We start from the raw sequence: 24,016 nt of genomic DNA on the forward strand, positions 1-24,016 counted from the left end.
ACAGATGACAGATGTTACCTGGTAGTGGGCCAGGTAGCTCTGGTAGCACGCCATGACGTGTGGCTGCCGGGTTACGGGGCCGGGCTCGGCCGTCTTCTCCGCCTCCAACGAACTCTCCTCCTCCATCGCCAGGGCCGAGACGAAAGAGGCCTGGGACGTGTGGCTGGGCAGGGGCTGGGGCGGCAGCGGGGGCAGCATCGGGGGCATGGGAAGAGGACGCGGCTCGGTGATCAGCTCCCCATTGAGGACGTAGGTGAGAGGACCCTCGACGCTGTGGTAGATGGAGCTCCGGCTGAGAGAGAGAGAGGGGAGGTCAGAACATGAAGAAGTCATGGTGGGGGTGTCAGCCGGTTATTGTTTGGGGTCGTAGATAGCCTCATGTTTTATTCATTTCTGGAAATAAAATTTATTTTTTTGGTTGTTGCTGTGTATAGTTTTAAATTGTTGTGCCGCTTTATGTTTGGGAAGGCTCGTGCCAGCAGGAACTTGTCATGAGGCTGAATTCATTATTTATGTTTGTGTGAGGGCTATATCAATCAAAAAGCGTGCTGAAATCAATGTGTGAACAATTTTGGGGGTAATAGAAAAATGACAAGGTACTCGCAGAACAAGACTGAAATCCAATTTGCAAAACACACCGGCAGTAAGTGGCCGCCCGTGGATCAAACATCTCATTCGCTACAAACCTTTCTAAAATCACATCCATCCTTGCGTGATCGAATCAAAGTAATGAATGACAACTGCAACGTGTTTAGCATGGGGGGGAGGGGGGATGAAATGCAACACTTGCTGGGGTGTTACACATTAAAGTGTCATTACATGGTAAAGTATGCCTTTATAATCATTGCAGTTGTCAGTGTGAGTCATCGGGAAATACTCTGCCTTCCGATCTGCGGTGTTTTCCAAATGCAGAGGACGTGTTAAAGACCTTGCTGTTACACTAATTCAGACACATTTGTTTTTATTTTCAAAAAGGACGGTTTCTGTATTCATTCAAACATAAATTCTATTACTCTAAATGGGGTCTATTAAGACTGAGAATCCCAGCAATTGAAATTCAAGTGTAACAATCTGACAATCTGTGGACGCTTAATAGAACATCAAATGCCTGGATTCATCACAGGCGTGAAATGTAACTCATAAAAAGAGGGCAAAATCGTCCAGAATGGCCGCTTTCTCCTTTTTTAATAAGGGGGTAAGACTTTAAGCTGTCTGGCAAGGTCAGGAGATGCTAGACAGGTCATTAATTCATCTGCTCCTTCAGATGAGGAATATGAGACTCTTTGATGTTACTGTGAGCTTTGGAGAATCTATCATCACCTTGATCCTGTGCTTAACCTTGGACTCCACTGGACCATCTACTTATTCTTCTCTTAGCTCTTTAACTTTGAAAACTTTTGTGAGCTCCGCAGAGGCTGAGCTCCATCAGTGGATTCAATCATTATAAAAGTAAGTCATCATCTAAGCTGACCTGTAGTTCTCCATGTGGTACGGAGGCTGCTGCGGCTGCTGCATCTGCTGCCTCCTCTTCTTCTTCCGGCCCGGGTACGTCCCCGGACCCTCGTCGGCGCTGCTGATGGGCTCGAAGTCCTCGGCGGCGGAGAAGTATGCTTCGCTGTCGGCCACGGACATGCTGGAGTCTGCGGAACGGTACTGGTGGAAGGTGTTGGAGTCCGCTGAGGGGGTGAAGGGGAAGGAGCCATAGCTCCTGCGCTGACGGGGCGAGTCCAGGACGTTCTCGTCGCTGCGGGAAACCTCGCTGCTGAACTGGACGCCTCCGGCCAGCACGGGAGGAGGCTTATCGGTGAAGACGGCGGCTGACAGACTCTTGGTGCTGCCCAGCCGGCCTGAGTGTACTGAAGACTGACGCTTGAGAGGAGAGCAGAGGGGTGAACGCATTGAGGAGCGCTCCTGGGAACTGTTGGGCGAGACAGGCGAGACCTCCGAGACCTCCGGGACTTCCCCTAGGGTACTATAACCATAACAGGAGCAAATGTAACACTTATAAGATATTACAGACTGTACATAGACATTTAAATTCGATGATAATAATCAAAGAGTAACAACACCACTTGTTCCATCCTATTGTGTTTCCTTAATGCTGTCTGTTAATATTCATGTGCTCAGTATTTTTTCATGTTAAAAAACACTACATATAAAACTAAATTTAGTATCCAGCATCAAAAAACTTGTAATTATTGATTTTACTCACTCAGCAGGGCTTTTGCCGTTCATGGGGAACATGCGTTCCTCTGTGCTTGGCGAGGGAGTGTCCCTCTCTCCGGCCAGCAGGGGCAGCGCAGCACTGGAGGAACTATTTTCTTCAGAGGAGGAGGCAGAGCTGTGGGAGCGTTGGGGCACCTGGAGACTGAGATGACCACGCCTCTCAGGCACCTCAGGAGGCAGGCATGGCGAGTGTGTCTCCGTCTTCAGTCCTAGAACCCTCCCTGACAAAGCATCGATTTGGTTAAGTAACTGATGCCTAGAGACATTATTAAGCCTACACATTCCGCCCCCCCTTTCCCTTCACTATTTAGCACCCTGAGCATAGATAGGATTGCACATTTGGCAGACAAGAGAATGATAAAAAAGCTCAATGTATTACCATAAAAACATCAAACAATCTCATATAATGATCCCCGGGATAGATAAAAACCTGCAATCTCACTCTCAGGGGTGCCCTTATGTGAAGACTAGTTACTCCTTTAGTGATGAATTAAAACATTCTTCGAGGGAAGAAATCAAGGGAATGTAGAATATATATCTGGCAAATCCATACCATCCACTTTGGGTGTCTCCTTGGTAATAATCCACTCCCCTGGCAGTAGCAAAGACTGGCCGTAACCCATGTCCACATCAGTGCTGGAAGAAGAAAACGCAGATGAGGAGGAGGGCGTCAACTCCTCCAGCTTAAAGAAGTCCAGACCCATGTTGGTGCCGCCGAAAAACCTGCAGCCCCCGAGGCAGCCGCAGCGGTTCCTGGTGCGCTTGTTTCGAACGTTGGCCTCTTCTGGCCACAGGAACCAGAGCCTGAGGAAGAGGAGGGAGACACAGAGAGATGAAGGACACAGTCAATAAAAACAGACAGGATTCGGGGTTATCGGAACTCGGAAGATAAAGAGAAACTTTGTGTTCTCATTCAAAGTCTTTCTAAAAATATTACAGTTGATACTACTTTTGCACCTTTGAGACAAGCAACAAGGTAAATACATGGATAATACATACTTGTAACTAGGGCCCGACCAATACTGTATTTTTGGGGGCGATGCCGATATTAGGGAATAAAAAAATTCCGATATCGATATATTGGCCGATAATCTTACATATATACACACAGAATATATACATAAAATGCACATACAATTTTGAATGTGCTTATCAAACAAGATATTTGTGCACTGAAACAGTAAAGTTATAATTATAAAGTCCTATAAATACTTACAACAAAAAACATATGTACATATTTAACTTGAATTAAGAAAAATAATCAAATATACATAAAACACCACCTAAAAAAAATCTGTGCATATTGGACAACAGATATGCCGTACCGTTATATCAGTGAGAGGCCTATATTGGCCGATAATATCAGCTGACCGATATATCTGTCTGGCTTTACTTGTAACACATATAATACATAGCACATATCACAAACCACATAGCAGTATCTTTGGTATATTAGTTTACAATAACTGGTGATATATCAAATTCCAATAAATAATACTGGCACTGATGTTGATCCTTGTAGACTTTTATAAGATTTTGAATTATAATGTTGAATACATTGACACAGTTGGTGGCTAATCTACTGGTTGATTATCAAATATCATAAACTAGATCCATGAATAAGTTAGTAGGACTCTTCTGTTTTAATACAATGTATCTGCTTCAGCATGACTAGTGTTGGTGACTCAATATACAGAATTGTGATACAGTGAGTGAGTCAGTTCCTCTTTGTAGAAAAGTTTCAGCACAGACATTGCTGTAATATAACGTTGCCAATGTCCCTTTACAAAAGGGTGCAACTTCCTGTAAACAAGCAGTGAGCAACAGACTGATGATCTAAACAAGTAATGCCACAATGCTGAAAAGCTGCTCTGGGCTAGCTGAAGAACATCTGTAAACACATTCATGCTGACCACACAAAATGTGACACAGAGAAGCAAATATCCGACGACAGTTTGTGCATTTTCTACCTTTTGCTCTGAGCATCGTGTAGTTCCAGAAAATGCCTCTGGACTTCACATTTGGCAGGGTGGTCAGCAGCAAGAGCGATGTCTGCTGTGATGAGGTTCAGGTTGACTGAACCTGCCTCCAGCCAGACAGAGCGTCGCAGCAGAGGGGGCTGACTGAGACCCAAAGGCTGACCCGGACCTTGACACTGTCCGGCCGGCTGCAGCCTCGTCGCCTCGCTGTGCTGCTGCTGTTCGATGTACTGCCGGATGTTTACGTCCTGCACCACAGCGCTGATGCCCTCTCCCACCGCCTGGTTGTGCAGGTTGCAATTAGCCACGCGAACGATTCCCGTCTGGAGAGGAAAAGATGAAGGAAGAAAATTAACATAACACCTTTAAAAAAAATCTTAGAGCATAGTCCACTTTTTCCACTATAATTAAAATGACATAAACACATGGTTGGTGCTAGTAACCTTAATGTTGGCGGCACAGCCATGCTCAACGACGAAGAGGTCCACTCCGTCAACGGCCAGTCGGGTCATGGTGTACTTGAGCTCCTCTGATGTGCGGCAGTGACCTGGCAGGCAGCTCAGCTACAAGACAAGTAGAAACTTTTCAATGCTTCTGACAAAAGCAATTTCCTATTTCTCCTGTAGCCACAACTGCTATTTGTCAGAAACTAATGAGGGCTCTCAGGCTGTTTTTAAAAATATCCTTGTTAGTATTCACACACAAACAAGACTTTCTGCGGACTTGTTTTCTTCCAACGCAGTTTCATATGTTAACACGGTGTTGTGTATGTATGGCTTCTGTGAGTTGATGCATAGGTTAGTGTTAAAGGCTGGTTGTTATTCTGTGCTTTCTGAATCATACATCATTAGACAGATGGTCTGCAGTCGCCTCGGTTTATTATCTCATCATGCTCACATTTCCTTTCATATTGGACGGTTCTGACCAGCATTTAATCTCACACAAAAAAAGTGTCTTCAGCCATAACGAGCTAATTCAGTAGCTGAGATGCAAACACAAATAGCTGCAAACAAGTTCAAAGGCCTTGTGCAGCATGCTATATTATTCATGGTATACTGCTTGTTTGTACCTTGGCGTCACAGATGCGACGGTCCACACCGTGCTGGCATATGACAGAGGGCTTGGGTTGATCTAGCTGGAACTCGCGGGAGACCACGTGGAAAACAAATGTCTCACCCCACTCTATCAAACTGGCCACCTAATAATCACACACACACACACACATATAGGTGATTAAATATTAATACATGTTTACTGCAAGAGCAAATGCATTATGAATTCACAAAGCTGGTATTTATTTAGAAAATACAGTTTGTCAAGTGCTTTAACACAGCACACACACACACACACTCCCTCACAGCTGACATAAAGATCCACGACATAAAGTAGGTAAGTGTGTATTCAAAGTAGGGCTCGACTGATACTGGATTATAGGAGCCAATATATTAGATATTAGGGAGTAAAAACAATTCCGATATCGATACATTGGCCGATAATATTATATGTACAGAATATATACATAAAAACACATTTTTTGGAATTATCCCTCAAATGTGGTAATTCAACATTTGTGACAAAGATATGTAATGGAGGCATGATATTTTACAGTTTAACAATAAACGTTATTGTATAAAATGACATCAGTGACTAAAACAGTAAACACCACTGGGAATTTAATAATTATAATTAGCTATAATAAAAAACAACAACACACTGAACAAGAAAAAATGCATATATTAAACTTGAATCAAGAAATGCTGCCTATATAAGTTTAAAAAAGACATTTAAAAAAATAATCGGCACATATCGGACAACATATATGCAGATACCAATATATCTGTAATAGCTGATCAATAATATCAGATGGGCTCTAATTCAAACTATACACGTTATATCTCCAATCTCCATTTGATATCAACCAATAAAACACAAACACACACACACACACCTGTGGAATAGTGACCCTGCCGGTGAGCCCCCCGGCCTGCATGTCAATGAGCCAGGCGTACTCCAGTGTGTCAGTTCCCAGTGGGAGGCCCTGAGCAGAGAACATGGCGTGTGCCCTCATCTGCAGACCCGACAGACTCAGGTGGCCGTCCCTCAACACGCCGTCTGATGTTGGACGCTGTGGGCAAAAGAACAAATTCACACACACGCTCATTTTTAACTTGTATCACTGCCTTGAAGGGTTAAACCCACAGAAACTGAAATTATATGATGGAAACCTGGTGTCAAAGTGAAATCCGTGATTGTTTACCACAATATGCACATGCTAGACAGAGGAGAGAGAGAGAGAGAGAGGGCAACACGTTCCGCGAAAGGGAATATAAAAATATATTCACTCTAAACAGCAAATAGGCTTGAGCTCATGGCTAAAGCTTAGAAATTCTTTGTTGGTTATACAATATGCTGGAGCTTATGCAAACATGTGGCAGGTACTGCCGACTTGCTTCAAATTATGTAACGCTGACCGCAGGCTTTATCGAGGTTGTTTTCTATGGACTAAGTCACTCTTTATGTGACCAGATTAAAGTGTAGTTGTTTGTGTATTAACAGTTTAGTCCTTTCACAAGTGAGCCTTGACACACAGTTAAAGTCTGTATTCCTGTACTTTATAGAACTGTCTTGCTGAGGCTTTTAAGTGCTTAATAGAGGGGCCAACATAGTCCTGTGGCCAAAGGGATAATCATGCTTTTTTTTGTTCTTCTGTATTCCTGTTGCAAAGCTCAGACACGTGTTTGTTTTAAACACTGCTTTTATACAAATTCAATCCACTGATTTGTAGATGCAAATGCCAACGGTGCAGCGGCAGATATGATGGGTTTTCTTGACCTGGTAGTTGTCACTGACGAAGATGTGAGCAGGAGACAGGATCAGCTGAAGCATCGTCTCCTTATAACCCTTTTTCATCTCGAAACACAGCCGCTCTAAGAAGCCCGACGGACCTTCGGGACCCTCGCTGCTGCAGTGCTGGAGGCAACCGAGAAAGTAAACAAAGACATACAATAAGATGCAGATCAAGCCAAAAAAACAAGACTGGGAGAATTGGACTGAAACTGGGGGACAAAGGTTTAATGAAATGTGCTTTTTATAAAGTGTATCTAAATGCTTTACTAGAATGTTCTCCGCTCATACTGCAAATGTATTATTCATTATGTCTTTCCTTTATTTTCACATTTTTTTGCATACAGTAAAGGAACATTTTATTTCACACTGTAGTGATGGAGTACTTCCATTATCTTTAATCGTACCCAATTCGCTGCACTTCTACGCTTATCTACTCTGGCTCTCTTTTAAAAAACAAGCAAACAAACCATTCAACAGAAGTATTGGCAGTCATCAGTCTTACCATTGGCAGTCTGCCATGGACTTTGTACAGGTTGATCAGCACAGTGATATCCCAGGGCCGCAAGTCCAGGGGATGGATGTCTGAGTTTCCCTTCTGTTCGCTGTCCTCCATGCCAAGAGGAGACCAACCCAGGCCCGAGGAGGTGGAGGTGGACAACACGGGGCTGGTTACTGCCTCTTCGAAGTCTGTGTACATGTCGTCCTCACCAAAATAGTTCTCCTGAGGAAACAGTAGAAGGGGAGATTAGGAAGGTGTTTAATGGGTTAGTAAGTATGTAAACTCATTATAGCTTGACTTTCCTGGTGCTTACTTTATCCAACATCTAATCTACCATATATCTACCGAAGGTGTCACCAAAAAATCAAGAAAATCAAGGATTTCTGCACCTTGATTGAGTTCAGTGCTCGGAGCATAGGCCCGTAGAGGATGATTTGAGAATCTGGGGACATTTCCATTTCCACGTGAAGTCTGTCAGGAGGCAGCTCCGAGGGGTCAGTGGGCATCCGATTATGTGCAGCCGAAGCAGACGTGGAGGTGTAGCGTGGCGGGGCGTTGTGGGGTATTGAGGTGTGCTCTGGGGGCCGCAGAGCCGACAGCATGGACTCCTCCATCTCAGACACTGGGGGAACAGTTTGGACAAGATTAAGGTGAGACACTTGGCTTTTAAAAGCAAAGGTTTCAAAGACAGACAAAATTCAAGCCAGTCCACAGTCTTACGGTTGGCTATAGATGGAACAACTGAGAATTGGTAGTAAAGTAGAGAGCTTACACGACTGTTTGAGTTGCTCGTCGGCCTTCTGGGGATAAATGGGGTGCCAGGTGTAGTCAATGATGAGCAAGAAGTTGGGAACACTCCAGCAATCCACCCAGCCGGCTCTGATGTAAGAAGGAAGAATGTCCAACCCAGAAAAACAGTCATCACACTGAGTTTATCATCATTTCAAGTGGATTTTCCAGTTCATCATTTGCTTTATGAACCGTACAACTCGAGGACATACAGTACAGGCTACGGGCTGCAAATGGGTCACGCCTGATTTCTCTGCAGCACCGAGTGCACCAGTCCAGGCAGAATTCAATCGTAACGTCCCAGGGGGTAAGCGGGTCTCACACAGTGCTACATCAGTGCAGTCTGGCTCAGAGCTATACATAATAAATGATCTGGATGTTAAGTTACCATGTATAGACTGCGCAATACATGTGTTACCCAGCTGCAGCACCTCTTTGAACTTTTGTCGACCTTCAAGTGAAGAAGTATAAGTTTTAAAGCTGGGCTAGTATGACGACACTGGTGCAGGCTCCGAGAAAAGGCAGCGTTTATATATTTTACCTCTAAATCCAATAAGTGATGTAAAGTTGGTTCATATTTCACACATCTGAGGATGCTACACAGAGCTCAGCAAAATTGACTGTCAAAACAGTTTTATTTAAAAAAGGTGTTTTATATTTTATTTAAAAACTATCAAAGCCAGTCTAAACATTAAAAGTGAGGGTTAGTCCATTTACTTAATATTACCACCCACTAACTTTGCAAAGTTTCTCTCCTTCCTTTGCATTGATGTGAGTCAACGTTACGGCGATTAGTCATTTTTGCCCACAACTAAAGAGAAACCATTCCCAGGTTTACACTCACTCTGCGTGGGTGATGTTCCTCCACCGGGATTTGGTGGGTTTGGGCGGGGGAGCGCCTTGGTTCTCCCCTGGCGTGAACATGTCTGGGGGCAGCTTGACGTTCTGGTAGTCTTTGGCGAGGGTGAGGAGGGGGCAGCGACTCGGGTGGCACTCTGGCAGGGACAGTCGCATGTCCGTATCCTCCGCCTGAGGAGGTCAAAACACACGCACACAAACACACACGTATATAAAGTTAGTGTCAAAGGGTTCATGTGCATAGCAAAGACATATGTAGGGTTGCAAAGGGGGGGGGAAATTGCCCATACATTTTCGGTACATTTCCAGAAACTTTCCATGTGAAGTTAAGCTGGGGATTTTTGGAAATACTCTTTCCATAGGAATTATGGGAATATATGGGAATTAATGGGAATTAACTGGAAATTGGGGGTAATTTATACAAACTGTATACAGAGAAAAAAAACGACATTTTTACTGATTTATTTGTGATTAGAACTTTAATCAATTCTTTCATTGAAAGAATCGGGTTCAAATGTGTGTCTTCAATAGTCCGGGGTTCTAGAAATCATGGGTGCATGTGATGGAGGAATGCACAGTGCATGTAGGCGGTGTGGCCCTGCAGTAAGTAATGTGCTATGTGCATGTGATTGAGGAATATGGTAAATATTTAACTGTATTTGCATTAAATCTGGTTGGTTTAACAAAGATTGTGCTGGGTTGTATTTTTATTTCTCAAATTCTATGTTTTTTTAAAAAAAAATTCTGTTGAATGTTTGTTTTATGTAAAGCACATTGAGTTGCCACTGTGTATGAAATGCGCTATATAAATAAAACTGCCTTGCCTTGCCTTGCCTTGCCTTACAAGATGGGTTTTTTCTAACTACATTTAAATTCCCTGTTATACGCTAACAGGCAATTTCGTAAATTTATTTCCGTTAATTCCAATATGTTCCCATTAATTCCCATGGAAAGTTTCCAACTTTGAAAATTACCAGAATTTTGCAACCCTTGACATATGAATAGAAAAATGAGTATGTGCAGTCGTTCTGCTGTCAAACAGGAAAAAAATCCTTCAACTCCCAAACCAGACATTTAATTGACTTTCATTCCTGGAACAAATACTCATTTAACGCACGACTAACCTTCAAGCTGAAGCGGGTATTGCAGGTGGTGGGAACAAACTCGTTGAAAGGCAGAGTGAAGTCTATATTGAGTGTCTCGCCGCATGCTGCCAGGTACACTATAGAAGATCAATAAGGCGATTGATTAGTCTGGACTGTTTGGGGATTAAGCAGAGTATATACTGTACAATATCTCATGACTTAATAGAGTCAAAGCATCCTGTCACATGCATTAGCCAGCGTTATAGAGGCATTAAGTTATTGATTACTTTCATGGCTCAATTTATTTTTTTCACCCCTTATTTGCAGCAGTGTTAATACTAAAGACATAAACAGAAGTCTATTTGTTACACAGCAAAACTATAAAACTACTTTATCATGAAAAGTGTTTTCTTTTAGCTATGAGAGCAATTTGAGCTTTACTTCAAAATAGGTATTAAAAAGAATTCATTTCTAAGCAAATGGCTTTTCAGATGAAATCACTGTAAATGTTTCAGTGCAGAATGTTGGGTTGTTGTCATGTTGAGGACAAAATAATGATAGAACAACATTTTCTTTCTTTTTCTTCTTCTTCTTCTTCTTTTCCATATTATTGGAGAGCCTTGCAAGCAGAAAATAAACAAGCTGACTTGTTGCTGACACATTCTGTCACTTAACACCGAGGTATTTAACTTTATGAGCCCAGGAATTCTGTGTAAGTGTTCACTACATATTTCTTCTATAGTCATCCGCATCTCCCTCACCATTCTCCTGCTGCTTGGTGGAACAGTCGATCCAGTTGTGCTGGTTTGCCGCCCAGATCATCTCAAACTGGTGGAAAAGAATCTTGAACTTCCAGGAATAGGGGACAAAGGAGTAGATGTCTGGAGCACTGTCACTCGCCCAGTCTTGGATCAAATCTGCGACGACAAGATGGGATAGTGATGAGGAAAAACAGTGTTTCAACTTCTGATTTTAAAAGTAACGCACAGGTTGCAGATTACAGTGCAGAGGTTGTGTTTGTTTATTCGAGGACTCACCAGTGAAGAAGTTTTTCTGAGCGTAGATGAAGTGGTAAGTGGCTTTGTACACCTCAATCTCACACTGCCACGACTGAGGCATGTTCCACACCCGAGGGTAGCTGGCTATCACATGGAACTGAAATAATAGCAGAGGCATAACACATTTTTACAAATAGCAGACCTATTACTATATTTATATGCCTGTTTGACATTACATTTTTCTCTCTAAGAAGTGACCATTTTCCAAATGTATCTCCAAAATTTCAACAGTGGAGCTTCTCGTATAATTGCCTGCTACTTACAGCTAACATCTCAGCCTCCAGAAGAGTCCTGTACTGCATGCTGCTGGTTGTGTCAACGTGAAGCAGCTGACCTTTGATGGTGGGAGAGTAGCCTGAGGGGAGAAGAAGACAGGAGCAGAAAAGCAGGACCATCAATTCTCAAAACACAAAGCTGCAGCAAAAGTCCTTCCAACTAATTCCATTTATCAGCCAAACCTGAAAATCTACTTCCACTAACCAAATTCATGAGGACAGAGGACAACCCTGACTGATGAATGACAAAATATTATCTGACCGGTGCGGTAAATTATTACACGTCTGTCACAAACTATCAGTGTTGACACTGTAACATTTGCCTGAGGGTACTGGCTCGAAACAACTGATTTCTTTTCCAAAACAGTTTAAACTGTATACAATTTTAGGTTTTTGATCACATTATCAGAAAGGTGATAATTATACTGTAATATTTTATCCCTGTCATGTTGGATTGGACAAAATATTACACTTTATAATATAATGTACTACAACCCAATAAAACACATTAAGTAGAGATATTGCCTTTCTAATAATGTCAACAAAAACTGAAAATGTATAAGCTTTCTTAAGGTAGAATTTATGGCAGAGATGTAGTATTGAATTAGATTATATGGCGTTGGTGTTCCTAATAAAGTGCATGGCCAATGTAGTTTGTGAAAAATGCAAAATAAAAGTTCTTCTCAGCAAAGACTAAATAAACTTTAGTAACAAGGATTGGTCATATGGTTCACATGGTTCACATGTAATGTCACTTTAAAGTACTGTCAAGGTAACATTGAGGTAAATGTTTTTAAAATAAAATACAAATTACAATTAAAATTTACAAATAAAGATGCTAATTTGCTATGATTAGCCGAGATATGATGAGGTACAACAGATTAATACCAAATGAAAGAAGAAGAGCATTGAGCTCAAAACGTCACTTATGGTATCCTTTTAAATCTAATGCATTGGGAGCTGCAGCAGTGTGCAGACTTTTTTCTTGCTTTTACCAAATGAAAGAGGAAATTAATGGAGTAGAGTACATCAGGGTGTCAAACATATGGCCCACCAAGGGGTCCAATCTGGCCCACTGGATAAATTGCAGAAATATAAGTCCAGTCTTTCAATGAAATACACTGATATTCTGGCTTATTTTCACTCGCAATTCACAGTCAAGGCTTCTGATCCTCCTGTGGACATCACAACTTGAGATAATTGACTTGCAATGTGATTCAGATTTGAAGGACAAATATTTCCTCTGTGGGCTTGGATACATTTTATCACTATGTCTTACCAAGGTACCACTAGATGGCTTCTTGTTATTATACAATGGTTTTACTGGTCAGGCCCACTTTAGATCAAATTGGACTATATGTGGCCTCTGAGCTAAAATGAGTTTGACACCCCTGTTCTACATGAACAAGATTGCTCCACGAGCGTAGATGACCTATGAGTTAGACACCTGCTGTGTCAACTGATCTGAGTGCTGACATTTTAATTTACTGGTCTCACCATTCTCTCCTACAGTCATGGGGATATTGACTTCCAGGTAAGAACCGGCACCTACATTCACATGGATGGCGTTGGTTTCCTATTAACAGGGATCAGGACGGCAGGGGGTGAGAGAGCAAAGAGAAAAATTATTCATGCTGTCAAATTATTAGAGAGAGTGCCTTACTGCCTTAAAAATAAAAGTCAGTCACCTAATCTTAAAAATATCTTCAAAAGAGATGATAAAATGATCATCTTCCTTGACTCAAGCCATTTTTCCCCAGTTTTTTTTCTCCAATATGCATTTCTGTTGTTATTTAGTATGCACTCCACATACTTAGCTTTGCAAAAATCCCTGCACTGCTTCAAGATGAAAATTTTAAAAAGCATAAAACATGAACCAATATCAATAGCTAAAACACAGGAAGGATTAAAGACAAAGACAAGGAGAGCAGCAGGGAGACGAAGAAAGATCAAAAGGGGCTGGCAAGAAAGAAAGAAAAGAAGAAGGAAAAAAAAAACTGAGAGAAGAAAGCACACAAGAGCGAGAGATAGAGTCACCCTGTTTTTGGTGAATAGCAGATCGATGGTGGCGTCAGCGATGATGTTCATGCGGAGCTCAAAGGCCTGGATCTGCCTGGGTTTTCCTGGCTCAGCTGTCTCGGTCACTTTCATGTCCTGGTAGTCAGCTGGCAGGAAGAACTTCCACAGACAGTCCCTGTGAAAAGTGAGCGCTCGTGTGAATGTAAGATCATATCTGTAAAGCCCAAATCTACAGCCGTTACAGTTTGATCTGTTACAGACACTGTAATTAGAAATATGCTTTACTAGAATAATGCGACCAGGTTTTAACAACAGAGCTTCTCTTTTAATGGTAATTCTTTTGTGTCAATGAATGCCTCTTTTTTTTTTGCATAATACATAAAATATTAATGAGTACAGACTTTGTGTATTTATGCATGTTGTTTACTCACCTTTGACGATCTGCCCAGGGGCCGTAATTGAAGTCAGTTCCCTTTCCGCACACAATATCCAGACCCCAACATGGAGGCAAGTCCTGTAGCTTATCGCCCTCGCTGCACGTCTCCGCCTCCTCCCCACTCTCTTGCTCTACTGGGACAAGACCTGCGCAGGGCAAACACACACACAGAGAGACAGAAAGATTTCAAGCCCTAGAGCATCCTGACAACAAATATTGAACAAAAATACAAATGTAAGAAAAGCCTTGCAAACAACTTCGAAACCAAAGAGCCCCTTTACTTTTAATGGCTTACATACTTTACAGTCACTATTGATCAGTTGTTCAAAGGCAAAAAAGGTTAAGCAATTCTGAGTGTTATTACAAAGAAAAGATGTTTGATTTTGGCCTTGTCTCAGGAGGACTGATTTAGTAGGTTTTACGTTTTTTAGAATGCATAATGTATGTGTGTCTGTGTGTAGTTGTGTGTGTGTGTGTGTGTGTGTTTGTGTGCATACCGGGCTCATCCTGGTAATAGTAGATGTCTACATCATTGGACTGCATGACCACAAAGCCTTCACCCATCAGTCTGGGGGGTCTAGAAAAGAAATCCACCAGCGTCAGACAAAACCCAATTTTTCATTAAAGGTGCAGTGTGTAGGATTTAGTGACATCTAGTGGTAAGGTCACACATTGCAACAAACTGAATACCTTCCCCTTCCCTCGCCTTCCCCCTTCCAAATGTGTTGGAGAACCTACAATGGCCGCAAATCTCATGAAAAACATAAGAGGGTCTCTCCAGAGCCAGAGTTTGGTTTGTCCCTTCTGGGCTACTGTAGAAACATGGCGGTGCAACATGGTGGGCTCCATGGAAGAGGACCCACTCTCTATGTAAATATTAAGGGCTCATTCTAAGGTAACAAAAACACAACAATTCCTATTTTCAGGTGATTATACAGGAATTAAAGCATACTGATGAATACTATATTCTATTTCTTCTGAGTCTGTGCTGCTATATGCCACTAAATTCTACACACTGCAACTTTAAAAAGGTTAAAAACTCTCTAGCCTTTGATTCTAAAATATTACAACACAACAGGTTAAGTGGAAACTAAAGGTTCAATTTAGTTTTTGACAGAAGTAAATGTAACCAACAGGTGTCAGAACTTGTCCTGCTCCACTTAAGAGGTACTAAAGTGCATTTCCTCTCGTATGTTTTTTCTTCATCTCACTGGATATTCCAATAAAGCTTTGAGACAGTTCAAGGACTGCTGGAGGTTGAAATCATAGATGGCTTTTTTGGAGGCTACAGTTGCCAATTTTTTACTCAGGGCGACTCTTTAAATCATTGAGGTTTAATGCAATTTCACTCTTGACGTCAGTTCACTCAGTGAAAGTGCAGGTAGCGGTTCATGGCATTGTGCAGGAGTGTTAAAGCTGCCAGGTCAAAAATGAGATGAGAAAAATAAAAAAATAAAAAATATCTGAACACAAATTGAAGGCTGCTGGGCAAACTCAAAGCAGAGTCATACATAAATTGAACTGAAAGGTTCTATCACTGCATTCCAATATTTTAAATTCTCTATATGATTGTTTACTGTGTTTTTTTGTGTTTTGTTTGATACAAACAAGCATAGCGATGTAGAGTGAGTCCTCTGCTTTTGTTTAAGATTCACATCATATATACTGCAGGATAAATAATCTCATTATACTAATGACTAATAATAAACACATTGAACTTTTCTTTAGGCAACAACTTTATGCATACAAATGTTTTAAGGAAAATACTTTTTATACCCAAAACAACTAAAATTGGAAAAATTAGGTTATTTACACATTACAAAAAAGGTTTTGAATATATAAATACCAAACTTTCAAAGTCTGTCATTATTTAATCTCTGTAGTGTGATTATACGGCAAGGCTGAAATAAACATTGAAAAGAAGTAAATAGAGTACTATTTTATGCTTCTGCCATAGGTTTTTCTTTTTTCTTTTTAAATAAATATATACGACTTGGTCTTACTCGTCATTCTGCATGCCGAGGTAGCGTGGACTGGGAACCAGCATGACGCGCACATTCTCCAGCGAGCCTTTGACGATGTGCATGAACTGGTCGAGGTGGCTGGATGGAGGCTTGGTGGCGTACGTGAGGAAGGCGTCCTCAAAGTTGACACATAACGTCTGGGGGAGGTGGTGGTTCCCAAACGCTAAACGACCCTACGGGAGAGAAAACATCCATGTACACAATAACAGCTTGAATGCTTCTCAGCCACAGAAACATTTATTATTCAAAACACTCTCTGACATACATCTTCATCCTTAACATTTCCCTGCATCTCATTGGCGTCCTGGTACTACGAACATGTAAGTTACTCACCGTGCTGATGTTAACTTTGATGACGGGGATGAGGGAGCGCCAAGACGACGAAGGGTCTGGATTCTCTGCTTTGATGTTCACACTACAGAAGGACCAGAAGGCATTCGGTCTCACAACAGTTTAGTACAACCACATTTCTTGTCTGTTTAAATAATTTGGCTGTCAGCGGGAAATGATAATAGCTCTCTTCGGTGCTTCCACTTCCATCGCATTTCATGATAATGGAGAGAAAAGGGAGAGCGTGTGTGTGTGAAGCCTATTCTTATTGCTTGTCAACCAATTCAAATTCATCAATCTTGTTTTATAAGAAACTGCTGTTTTTCTGCTCTTTCACACTTAACTGTGCTTTTCAGGTCCAACGCTAGAGAGAAAATAAAGTGCCACTCTTTGACAGCAGTATTAAAATAAATAATTTAATTAAATAATTCAAAATCCCTCCATTTTCAGATGATAGCTGTGCAAAATACATCATTTCAGCCAAACTTAAAACCCTCAGTTTTGATTTACTGCTCAAATTTGTAGATTAATAAGCAAAAAAAATAAAAATAAAAATAAATATGTATAATATTGAGAGGTTTGACAACAAAAGCATAACTAACATCTGCTTAACTAACATCACATCATTGTTGGAGACAGGTGTTAATTGTCCCTAAGCAAGCCTACTATTGCTTTCAGGTCAATGTGGTTTAATGAGGTGTTGGTCCTACCTTTCCAGGGTCTTGCTATTTTCCTCCCGTCCCCTCTCTTCATCTTTTTTGTGCGTGATGAGTGTGGGATCCAGGCCGAAAGTCTCCTGCAGGCGGGCGTAGAGGTCGGTGCGGTTGTACACATGAAATTCAAAGCCATTGACTGTCACGTAAAGCCTGGTCTCTGCCTTGGGGTCTGGGGAGAAAAGAAAGAGAGAGAGATAAGTTAAAGTATTCTACGTTCTGCGATATTAAAGTTATAGTCGGTTATATTAAAATAATAACAGTTTACCTCCAAGCAAACAATAGAGCGAGGAGGACATTTACGCTCTACTCACCGTGCTGTTTCTGTTTCGGGTTATACATTTTCCACCAACGAAATATGAGGAAGCCATCCTGTATCCTATCACACAGAGACAAAAAAAACAAAAAAATCAATCAGTGAGCAAACTATCAGATTATAGATGAAGATAATGCAGCAGGGGTAACATTACCTGATAGACATGTCTTGGTTGATGTAATAGACATCTCTGAACATGACTTTCCCTGACAGCACAGAGAAGGAGAAGGAGCCTGCAGGAGGAGGAGGAGAGTACATGTATAATATTTCCATTAAGAGTAAATAAACAACAGAAGTGTTGATTACACTGCCGTAAAAAGTGATACAATGGCAGCGTATATCGGTTTGGATTCATTGAAGTTAACACACCAACTAATTAAAATATTACACAATAGATGTAATTAAATTGGTTATGTAAAATCTGTTAGAAAAAAATAACAAGCATCTGTGTTGTCGGGGTATTGAATCACCCCGTCTCTTCTTTATTATTATTATAATTAAAAATAAAAAAAATGTAATGGAATCTAATTGTACAATAAGTAGGTTTGAGACTCGGTGAGCAGGAATCTCCTGCTCATAAACACGTCTGTTCTCTGTTTTAAACATTTCATACTGAGAGCGTGACAACACCTGAGTGGTTTAACTGGAATCATCCCAGCTGACAACTCCTCATGTTCATGGCATTTTTTTAACTTTTGAGGACAGGATGTGTAACTGGGCCGAGCTTCTCTCACTGGGAGAGCTTGTTTTGGTCAGTAATTTCCTCTCTCAAGCAGTGCAGGAGCTTAACACAACTAAATGTTGACAGCACACATTTTTTAAAAACATGTTCAAACCTGCTTAAGACAAAGCTATTGTTGTCTATTGTTGTCTTTTTTTTTAAATGCCACCTGTACAGAATACAACGACCTCTTTGGAACTTGAGAGGCTTGTTTTTTTTTTAAACAGATTAGCGGCCTCACAGGTGATTGCTCAGTTTGTAGTGACACATGTTGGCAATGAGGTGTTCACTAAAATTTTAATGCCACCTCGGTAATTGTTTTTTCCCTTCCAGTTTAGCACGTCGGCTGCTGGTTTCTGTCAACACGTGCGGCTGAGATGCTAAATAAATGAAGCGAATGTTAATTTTCCGCTAAAATAATGTCTCATTGCAAGCTTAGCATCATTATATGATATGATTTGGCTTCTTTTAGGGTTAATTTTGGGACGGTTTTGTGCTGTGTTACAGAGCAGATGCACCAAATAAGATCTAATTAACCCTTTAGTGAAGAAGTTGACACATTTTTGATCAATTTGCTGAAGAAATAGCAGAGTTCCACTTAAATTTAAACCTCAAGGTGCTTTAAATCCCGCTCTGTGTCATTTATATACAGAGAAATTCAGTCTGGTGTCGATTGCGGGTTACTGTACAGCCTCTGAGGAGATAATCGCTGAGAGAACCTGGCTCGTCATGAAATATTCAGCAGGCCGAGTTAACACCTTGAGCTGAGAGCTTTTAGCGGCCGCCCTCCTCCCTATTCATCGCTGTGTGACAAAGCCCCTGAACCCACCGATGTGAATGTAGCCATCCTTGTAGAGTCTGTTGATGATGAGAGTGAGGATGAGGCCAATGTTGCGGGAGTTGTAATAAGTTAAATAGATGATCCATCCACAGGACAGAATGGTGGCTGAAAGACAAAAAAGCAGTCAGTTAATCAAAAGATGACACATTTTAAGGTGAATTGGGACACATTTGTATTAACAGTGTTATATTGTGATGATGTATAACATGATTATGGTCAGAACCAATGTGAAAATGTAAGCAGAAAAGTGCTTTTAAATGTCATTTTTTGGATGATTCATATCTGTAAACACAGCTGGAAAGCAGGCCTATAATTTAATCACTAATGCCGATTTTTGCATCTATTAAGTCAATCTCTTTAATTATACATGTGCGCTGACCAATATGCCAGATGCTCCGCTTCCTCATGTGAAACCACATCGTCGCATTGAAGCGACGACCATGAAAGTCACACCAGTAGTAATAGACTGGAAAAGCCATCACAAACTATAACCCAAAATATTTTTTTTTACAGGATGTAGCAGTGCTGATGGATTTAATACAGGAACTCTTTACTCTTCCAAATCTGGGCTGACAGCTGGGTTTTTACTGTGGCACTAAAAGTTTCATTTGATGTTTTTTTTTCCTTTGTCAAAAAAAGAGCTGTTAAGAGATGTTGTAGTGAAACAGACAACAAAGGCAACTTCATCCTGTAAACCATGCAATATAATCAACCTACCAAGAGAAGAGCTACATCTGGACTTGACTAATAGTATCATTTAACATACTTTAATTAAATCATTTCTTTCCACCACTGTCAAGGCCAAAGGAAGCTATGATATCCCACTAAAATACAACCTGATGTAAAAAAATAAAAAATAAAAAATTAGTCACTGATGTATATTTTTTACAGTGCAGATGGAGACCACTCACCTACAAGTAGCCAGATGAAGTTGGAGTTGTGCTTGGTGAGAAAGTCATCCAGATCACCGAAGCTGGGGAAGGTGCTTTCATTGTTTTTGGAACCAAGCCCATCCATGGCTACAGGCTCTCAGTCTGACATCTAATACTAAAAAAAGGAGTTCAATTTAAGATGATTTACACATCGCAAGAATAAAGTAACAAACAGAAACTAACAGAAATGGAGAGAATTGAAAGAGAAAGAAAAAGACAGCTATTTAAAACTTAATTCTTCAAAAAACACTGCTCATTGTGAAACTCTGATGGATCAGTTTCGCTACACATTCCAAACAATTAAAAAAATGCTTGCTATGCATAAAAACACCACGTGACCACAGTTAGTTACATACTTAAGTTACCATGCATCTAATGAAGACGTTGGCTGTTTGGTGAAGTGGACTTTGCTTCTACAAGGATTATTTTATTCTGTCTGTTTGTGGTAGGAAGAAGTTGCACGTGTGTGTGTGTGGCAACAAGTGCATACAGTGAATCCGGTCAGCCTGTGCTTAGGAGTCAAAAGCTTGAATAATGTTGCACACACAAAAAGACTCACACACACACATACAAACACAAATCCTAATCTAATCCACCTTAAAATGACGTTGGCTGTAAAACCACAGGAACCAGCTCAAAGAAAACACAGTGCTTCTTAATCTTCTCTTTTTGACAGCTACTTCATTTAAAGAAAGAGACCAACGTTATCTGGGACATGTGACGATCTGGATCTGACTTGACATCAGCTACCTGCCAGATGCTAATCCAATTCTGGCTGCTGCACTTCAGTCTGTTTACTACAGTCGTCCAAATTAGACAGGAGGTCAAATCTCCTTTAGATATTTAACATTACTTTAAAGCACTAAAACAGTGTCCTCACAGTTTTTGAAGTCACGCACTTACTTCACCTAAATGTGCCCAGAATATGTGTGTGTGTGTGTGTCTGTGTTTATACACCACCTAGCTGTTATTCACTCCATCTGTATGAATCACAGCACAGAAATCACCAAAAGGCGTGTTTAGGTTTTAAATAGCACACTTCCTGCATTATGAGATATGAGCACAGATTATAATGCTAATCCCAGAAAGATCAGCGGCTCATAACAGTCACCTGAAATCAGAGTATTTTCAGTTTTGGTTTAAAAGTGTTTACATAAATAAAGAAGGGGAGTAACTCACAGATACAGGAACTACCTATAACTATAACTACCCAAACAAATACTCTGTACACATCAGACAGTGCCCATCAACAAACTAAATCAGAGGATATCTGACAGTAGTTGCTTATATAATAGTTAAGTCCATTCATTTAATGCTGTTGTTGCTCTTGTTCAAAACAGAGCAGCAGAAGTAGAAGTAGCAGAATATACTAGACATTGTTATTACAGTCTGTAGTTATGATGCCTGGCTGACTTCATTGTGCTCACGGTGCCAAACTGCATTAAAAATGTGCTCAAATGTGACCTTGCTTATCACCAAAACAAACAGCTCGCTCAATATGACCTGATTAACTCAAACCTAACATTACATTCAAATATTTTCGCTGGTGTTTAGATGCATTTTGCTCAAACACGACGACCAAGATGATGATGATGACAAGATATCAGTAATAACATCAACTGGACAACACAGTAGAAACTGGTCGAGGCTACTTAACCGGTTGTGGTTTGTTTACATACTAGTGACAATAACCTGAAACGTTTTCCGTCACCATAGACAGGTTGAGGTTAAGTTCAGACCGACCCGGTGTATGCAAATAGCTTCATTAATAATGCAGTCGACTTCAGAATGAACCTGTAACCCAGAGTCCTACCCAGAACCAGCCATACACCTTGCTAATCCCAAGCCTTGGGTCATTTCCTCAACATTATTCTCAACACTGTTTATAACGTTACAAAGAAATATTGCATTGTCCAGTAAAACTAGCCTCTTAGCTAATGCCGCTCTAGCTTGTGGATAATGCAGTTAACCGCTAAATATCATAACGTTAGCACTAATGCTAGCTAGCTAATGACAGCAGGCCGCGCCCTGCAACTTCTCCTTTTGAAAACTGTGAAAACAAGTCACTTGATAATAGCAAAAAGGTACCTCGGTATCCTCGGTAAAGCATGTGGTTTCATCTTTGCTCCAGTTGTCCAGGAGTTGCTGTCCTTTTGTCGTGTCAGACATGGGGGATAGCTAGCATCCTCTGTTGAATATTTACCTGGCAGACGGCCAGTTCACATCTCTTCCTGTTGTGACGAAAGCACAGTCAAAGACTGACCAATCAAAAGAAAGTGTGAGGTCACGCAAACTGTTGACGGACAGTTTTTTCTACCAATCACCACGAATGTTTTTATAGCACGGTTGTGGGATTTAAGCCGTGCTGTTATGATGCTGTTCCAGTTCAGTTCTGTTGAAACCTTCTTATACAGTCTATGGTTGAAACCACAGCAGGATCAGCACAATACAGGTGTTATATAAAATATGAATGTAATATAATGTATAATAAAAATAATAATAAAGTAATATTATATTATATTTAGTAGGGTTTTTTCCAGAGTAGGTTATGTAGTAGTAGTAGTAGTAGTAGTAGTAGTAGTAGTAGTAGAAGTAGTAGTAGATAATGTGATAATAATAATACAAATAAATAATACAAATAATATGACGATAATAATAATAATAATAATAATAATAATAATACTATTGTTGTTATTATTATTATTATTATTATTATTATTATTATTAAAATATAATAAGGTAATGTAATATATTTATTAGGGTTTTCCAAAATAGGTTATATAGTAGTAATCATATTATTATTATTATTATTATTATTATTATTATTATTATTATTATTATTGTTATTGTTATTATTAATAATATTATTATTATTACTATTGTTATTAATATTATTAGTAGTGGTAGTAGTAGTAGTTGTAATATTATAACAATAACCATAATAATAATCATCATCATCATAATCATAGTAATAATAATAGATAATTCCTGCATAGAAAGGTTTTCAGGCCTCTTTTTTCCTTTTTTAAGAGAGACGGTCGGTATTGCCCTCAGATGGTTTGGAAGTCTGTTCCACAGGTGTGGTGCAGCAGAGCAGAAGGCTTGCTCCCCCATGGTGTGGAAGCTTAGTACTCAGGGCCTAGAGGAGCAAGCTGCTGACAGATGTGAGCATGCAGGTAGAGGTTTGTGGTATGATCAGTTCCTGCAGGGAGGCGATCTGTATGTGAGTAGCAAGAATTGTAGTGAATCCTGAAGGAAACAGACAGACAGTGCACTGACAACAGAAGTGGTGTTGTATGCGTTCATGTTTTAGCATTCTCATCAGGATCCTGGCAGCACTGTTATGAATGTTGCAGCTTCTGAATGCTCCTGCCAGGGATCCATGTGAAGAGCACATTACAGTAGTCCAGTCTTGAGGAGATAAAGGCAGGGTTGGAGAGGGGCTGAGTTTAGAAATGTTTTTGAGATGGTAGAAAGATATGATACACAACCAAAAAAGACAGAAATATAAAAACAGATAACAAAAAGCGTAAAACAGTCAATCTTCTTTTCTTTCTTTTTTTACACACATTCGCACCTTACATACATTTAAAATGAATAAATGCAAATGTGAATAGATTCACCCAGAAGGGAGATTACATTTTTTCCGCATAAACCAAGAAGATGTCCACATTCTGAGGAATTTCTCAGTGGAGCCTTTCAATTTGTGGTGTATCTTTTCAACATGCTGAAAGTTTTCCCCTGTTAACAGAATATTATGAGAAGGGGTTGCAGATTTCAATGTGAATCTATCTGAGTAGCATGGAAGCAATTTAACAGCTGAATAAAGCCTATCCAACAAAAGTCTCGCAGTGCTCTTTTTTGCCATCACATTGAAAAAGAAACTGTAATAAGCTAACAAAATCAACACTATTTTGTTAAATTGCTTAATTATTTTCAATCTGAATTTGAGGTTCTTATAAAACAGACTATATCTGACAAGATGTTATCTTTCACAACACTTTCCCTCTGATTTCCATTAGGCTATTACTGTTTCCCAAAAGTCCGTACAATGTTCTTTCTGCGAAG

At 40.4% G+C, this 24,016-nt stretch overlaps 1 protein-coding gene across 2 annotated transcripts in view; it reads right to left on the reverse strand.

Moving 5' to 3' along the window:
* Window positions 1–22,141, reverse strand: part of kiaa1109 (KIAA1109 ortholog) — a 67,512-nt gene extending 45,371 nt beyond the window's left edge. For both annotated transcript variants that reach the window (XM_062439768.1, XM_062439767.1), the window contains exons 1-29: window positions 22,037–22,141; window positions 19,928–20,063; window positions 19,005–19,121; window positions 17,609–17,687; window positions 17,453–17,517; window positions 17,136–17,310; window positions 16,429–16,510; window positions 16,075–16,268; window positions 14,569–14,648; window positions 14,067–14,217; window positions 13,654–13,810; window positions 13,114–13,192; window positions 11,605–11,696; window positions 11,321–11,438; window positions 11,045–11,200; window positions 10,323–10,420; window positions 9,185–9,369; window positions 8,324–8,430; window positions 7,941–8,173; window positions 7,555–7,773; window positions 7,038–7,175; window positions 6,154–6,330; window positions 5,275–5,403; window positions 4,649–4,768; window positions 4,197–4,528; window positions 2,780–3,030; window positions 2,213–2,447; window positions 1,472–1,972; window positions 19–292 (exon numbers count right to left, since the gene is read on the reverse strand). In XM_062439768.1, coding sequence (XP_062295752.1) covers window positions 19–292; window positions 1,472–1,972; window positions 2,213–2,447; window positions 2,780–3,030; window positions 4,197–4,528; window positions 4,649–4,768; window positions 5,275–5,403; window positions 6,154–6,330; window positions 7,038–7,175; window positions 7,555–7,773; window positions 7,941–8,173; window positions 8,324–8,430; window positions 9,185–9,369; window positions 10,323–10,420; window positions 11,045–11,200; window positions 11,321–11,438; window positions 11,605–11,696; window positions 13,114–13,192; window positions 13,654–13,810; window positions 14,067–14,217; window positions 14,569–14,648; window positions 16,075–16,268; window positions 16,429–16,510; window positions 17,136–17,310; window positions 17,453–17,517; window positions 17,609–17,687; window positions 19,005–19,121; window positions 19,928–20,033 — 4,650 coding nt within the window. In that variant the 5' untranslated portion in view covers window positions 20,034–20,063; window positions 22,037–22,141. The remainder of the gene's footprint in view (window positions 1–18; window positions 293–1,471; window positions 1,973–2,212; window positions 2,448–2,779; window positions 3,031–4,196; window positions 4,529–4,648; window positions 4,769–5,274; window positions 5,404–6,153; window positions 6,331–7,037; window positions 7,176–7,554; window positions 7,774–7,940; window positions 8,174–8,323; window positions 8,431–9,184; window positions 9,370–10,322; window positions 10,421–11,044; window positions 11,201–11,320; window positions 11,439–11,604; window positions 11,697–13,113; window positions 13,193–13,653; window positions 13,811–14,066; window positions 14,218–14,568; window positions 14,649–16,074; window positions 16,269–16,428; window positions 16,511–17,135; window positions 17,311–17,452; window positions 17,518–17,608; window positions 17,688–19,004; window positions 19,122–19,927; window positions 20,064–22,036) is intronic.
* Between the last annotated feature and the right edge of the window lie 1,875 nt (window positions 22,142–24,016).

This window comes from Scomber scombrus, chromosome 19, assembly GCF_963691925.1.
Source record: "Scomber scombrus chromosome 19, fScoSco1.1, whole genome shotgun sequence".
NCBI lineage: Eukaryota > Metazoa > Chordata > Actinopteri > Scombriformes > Scombridae > Scomber > Scomber scombrus.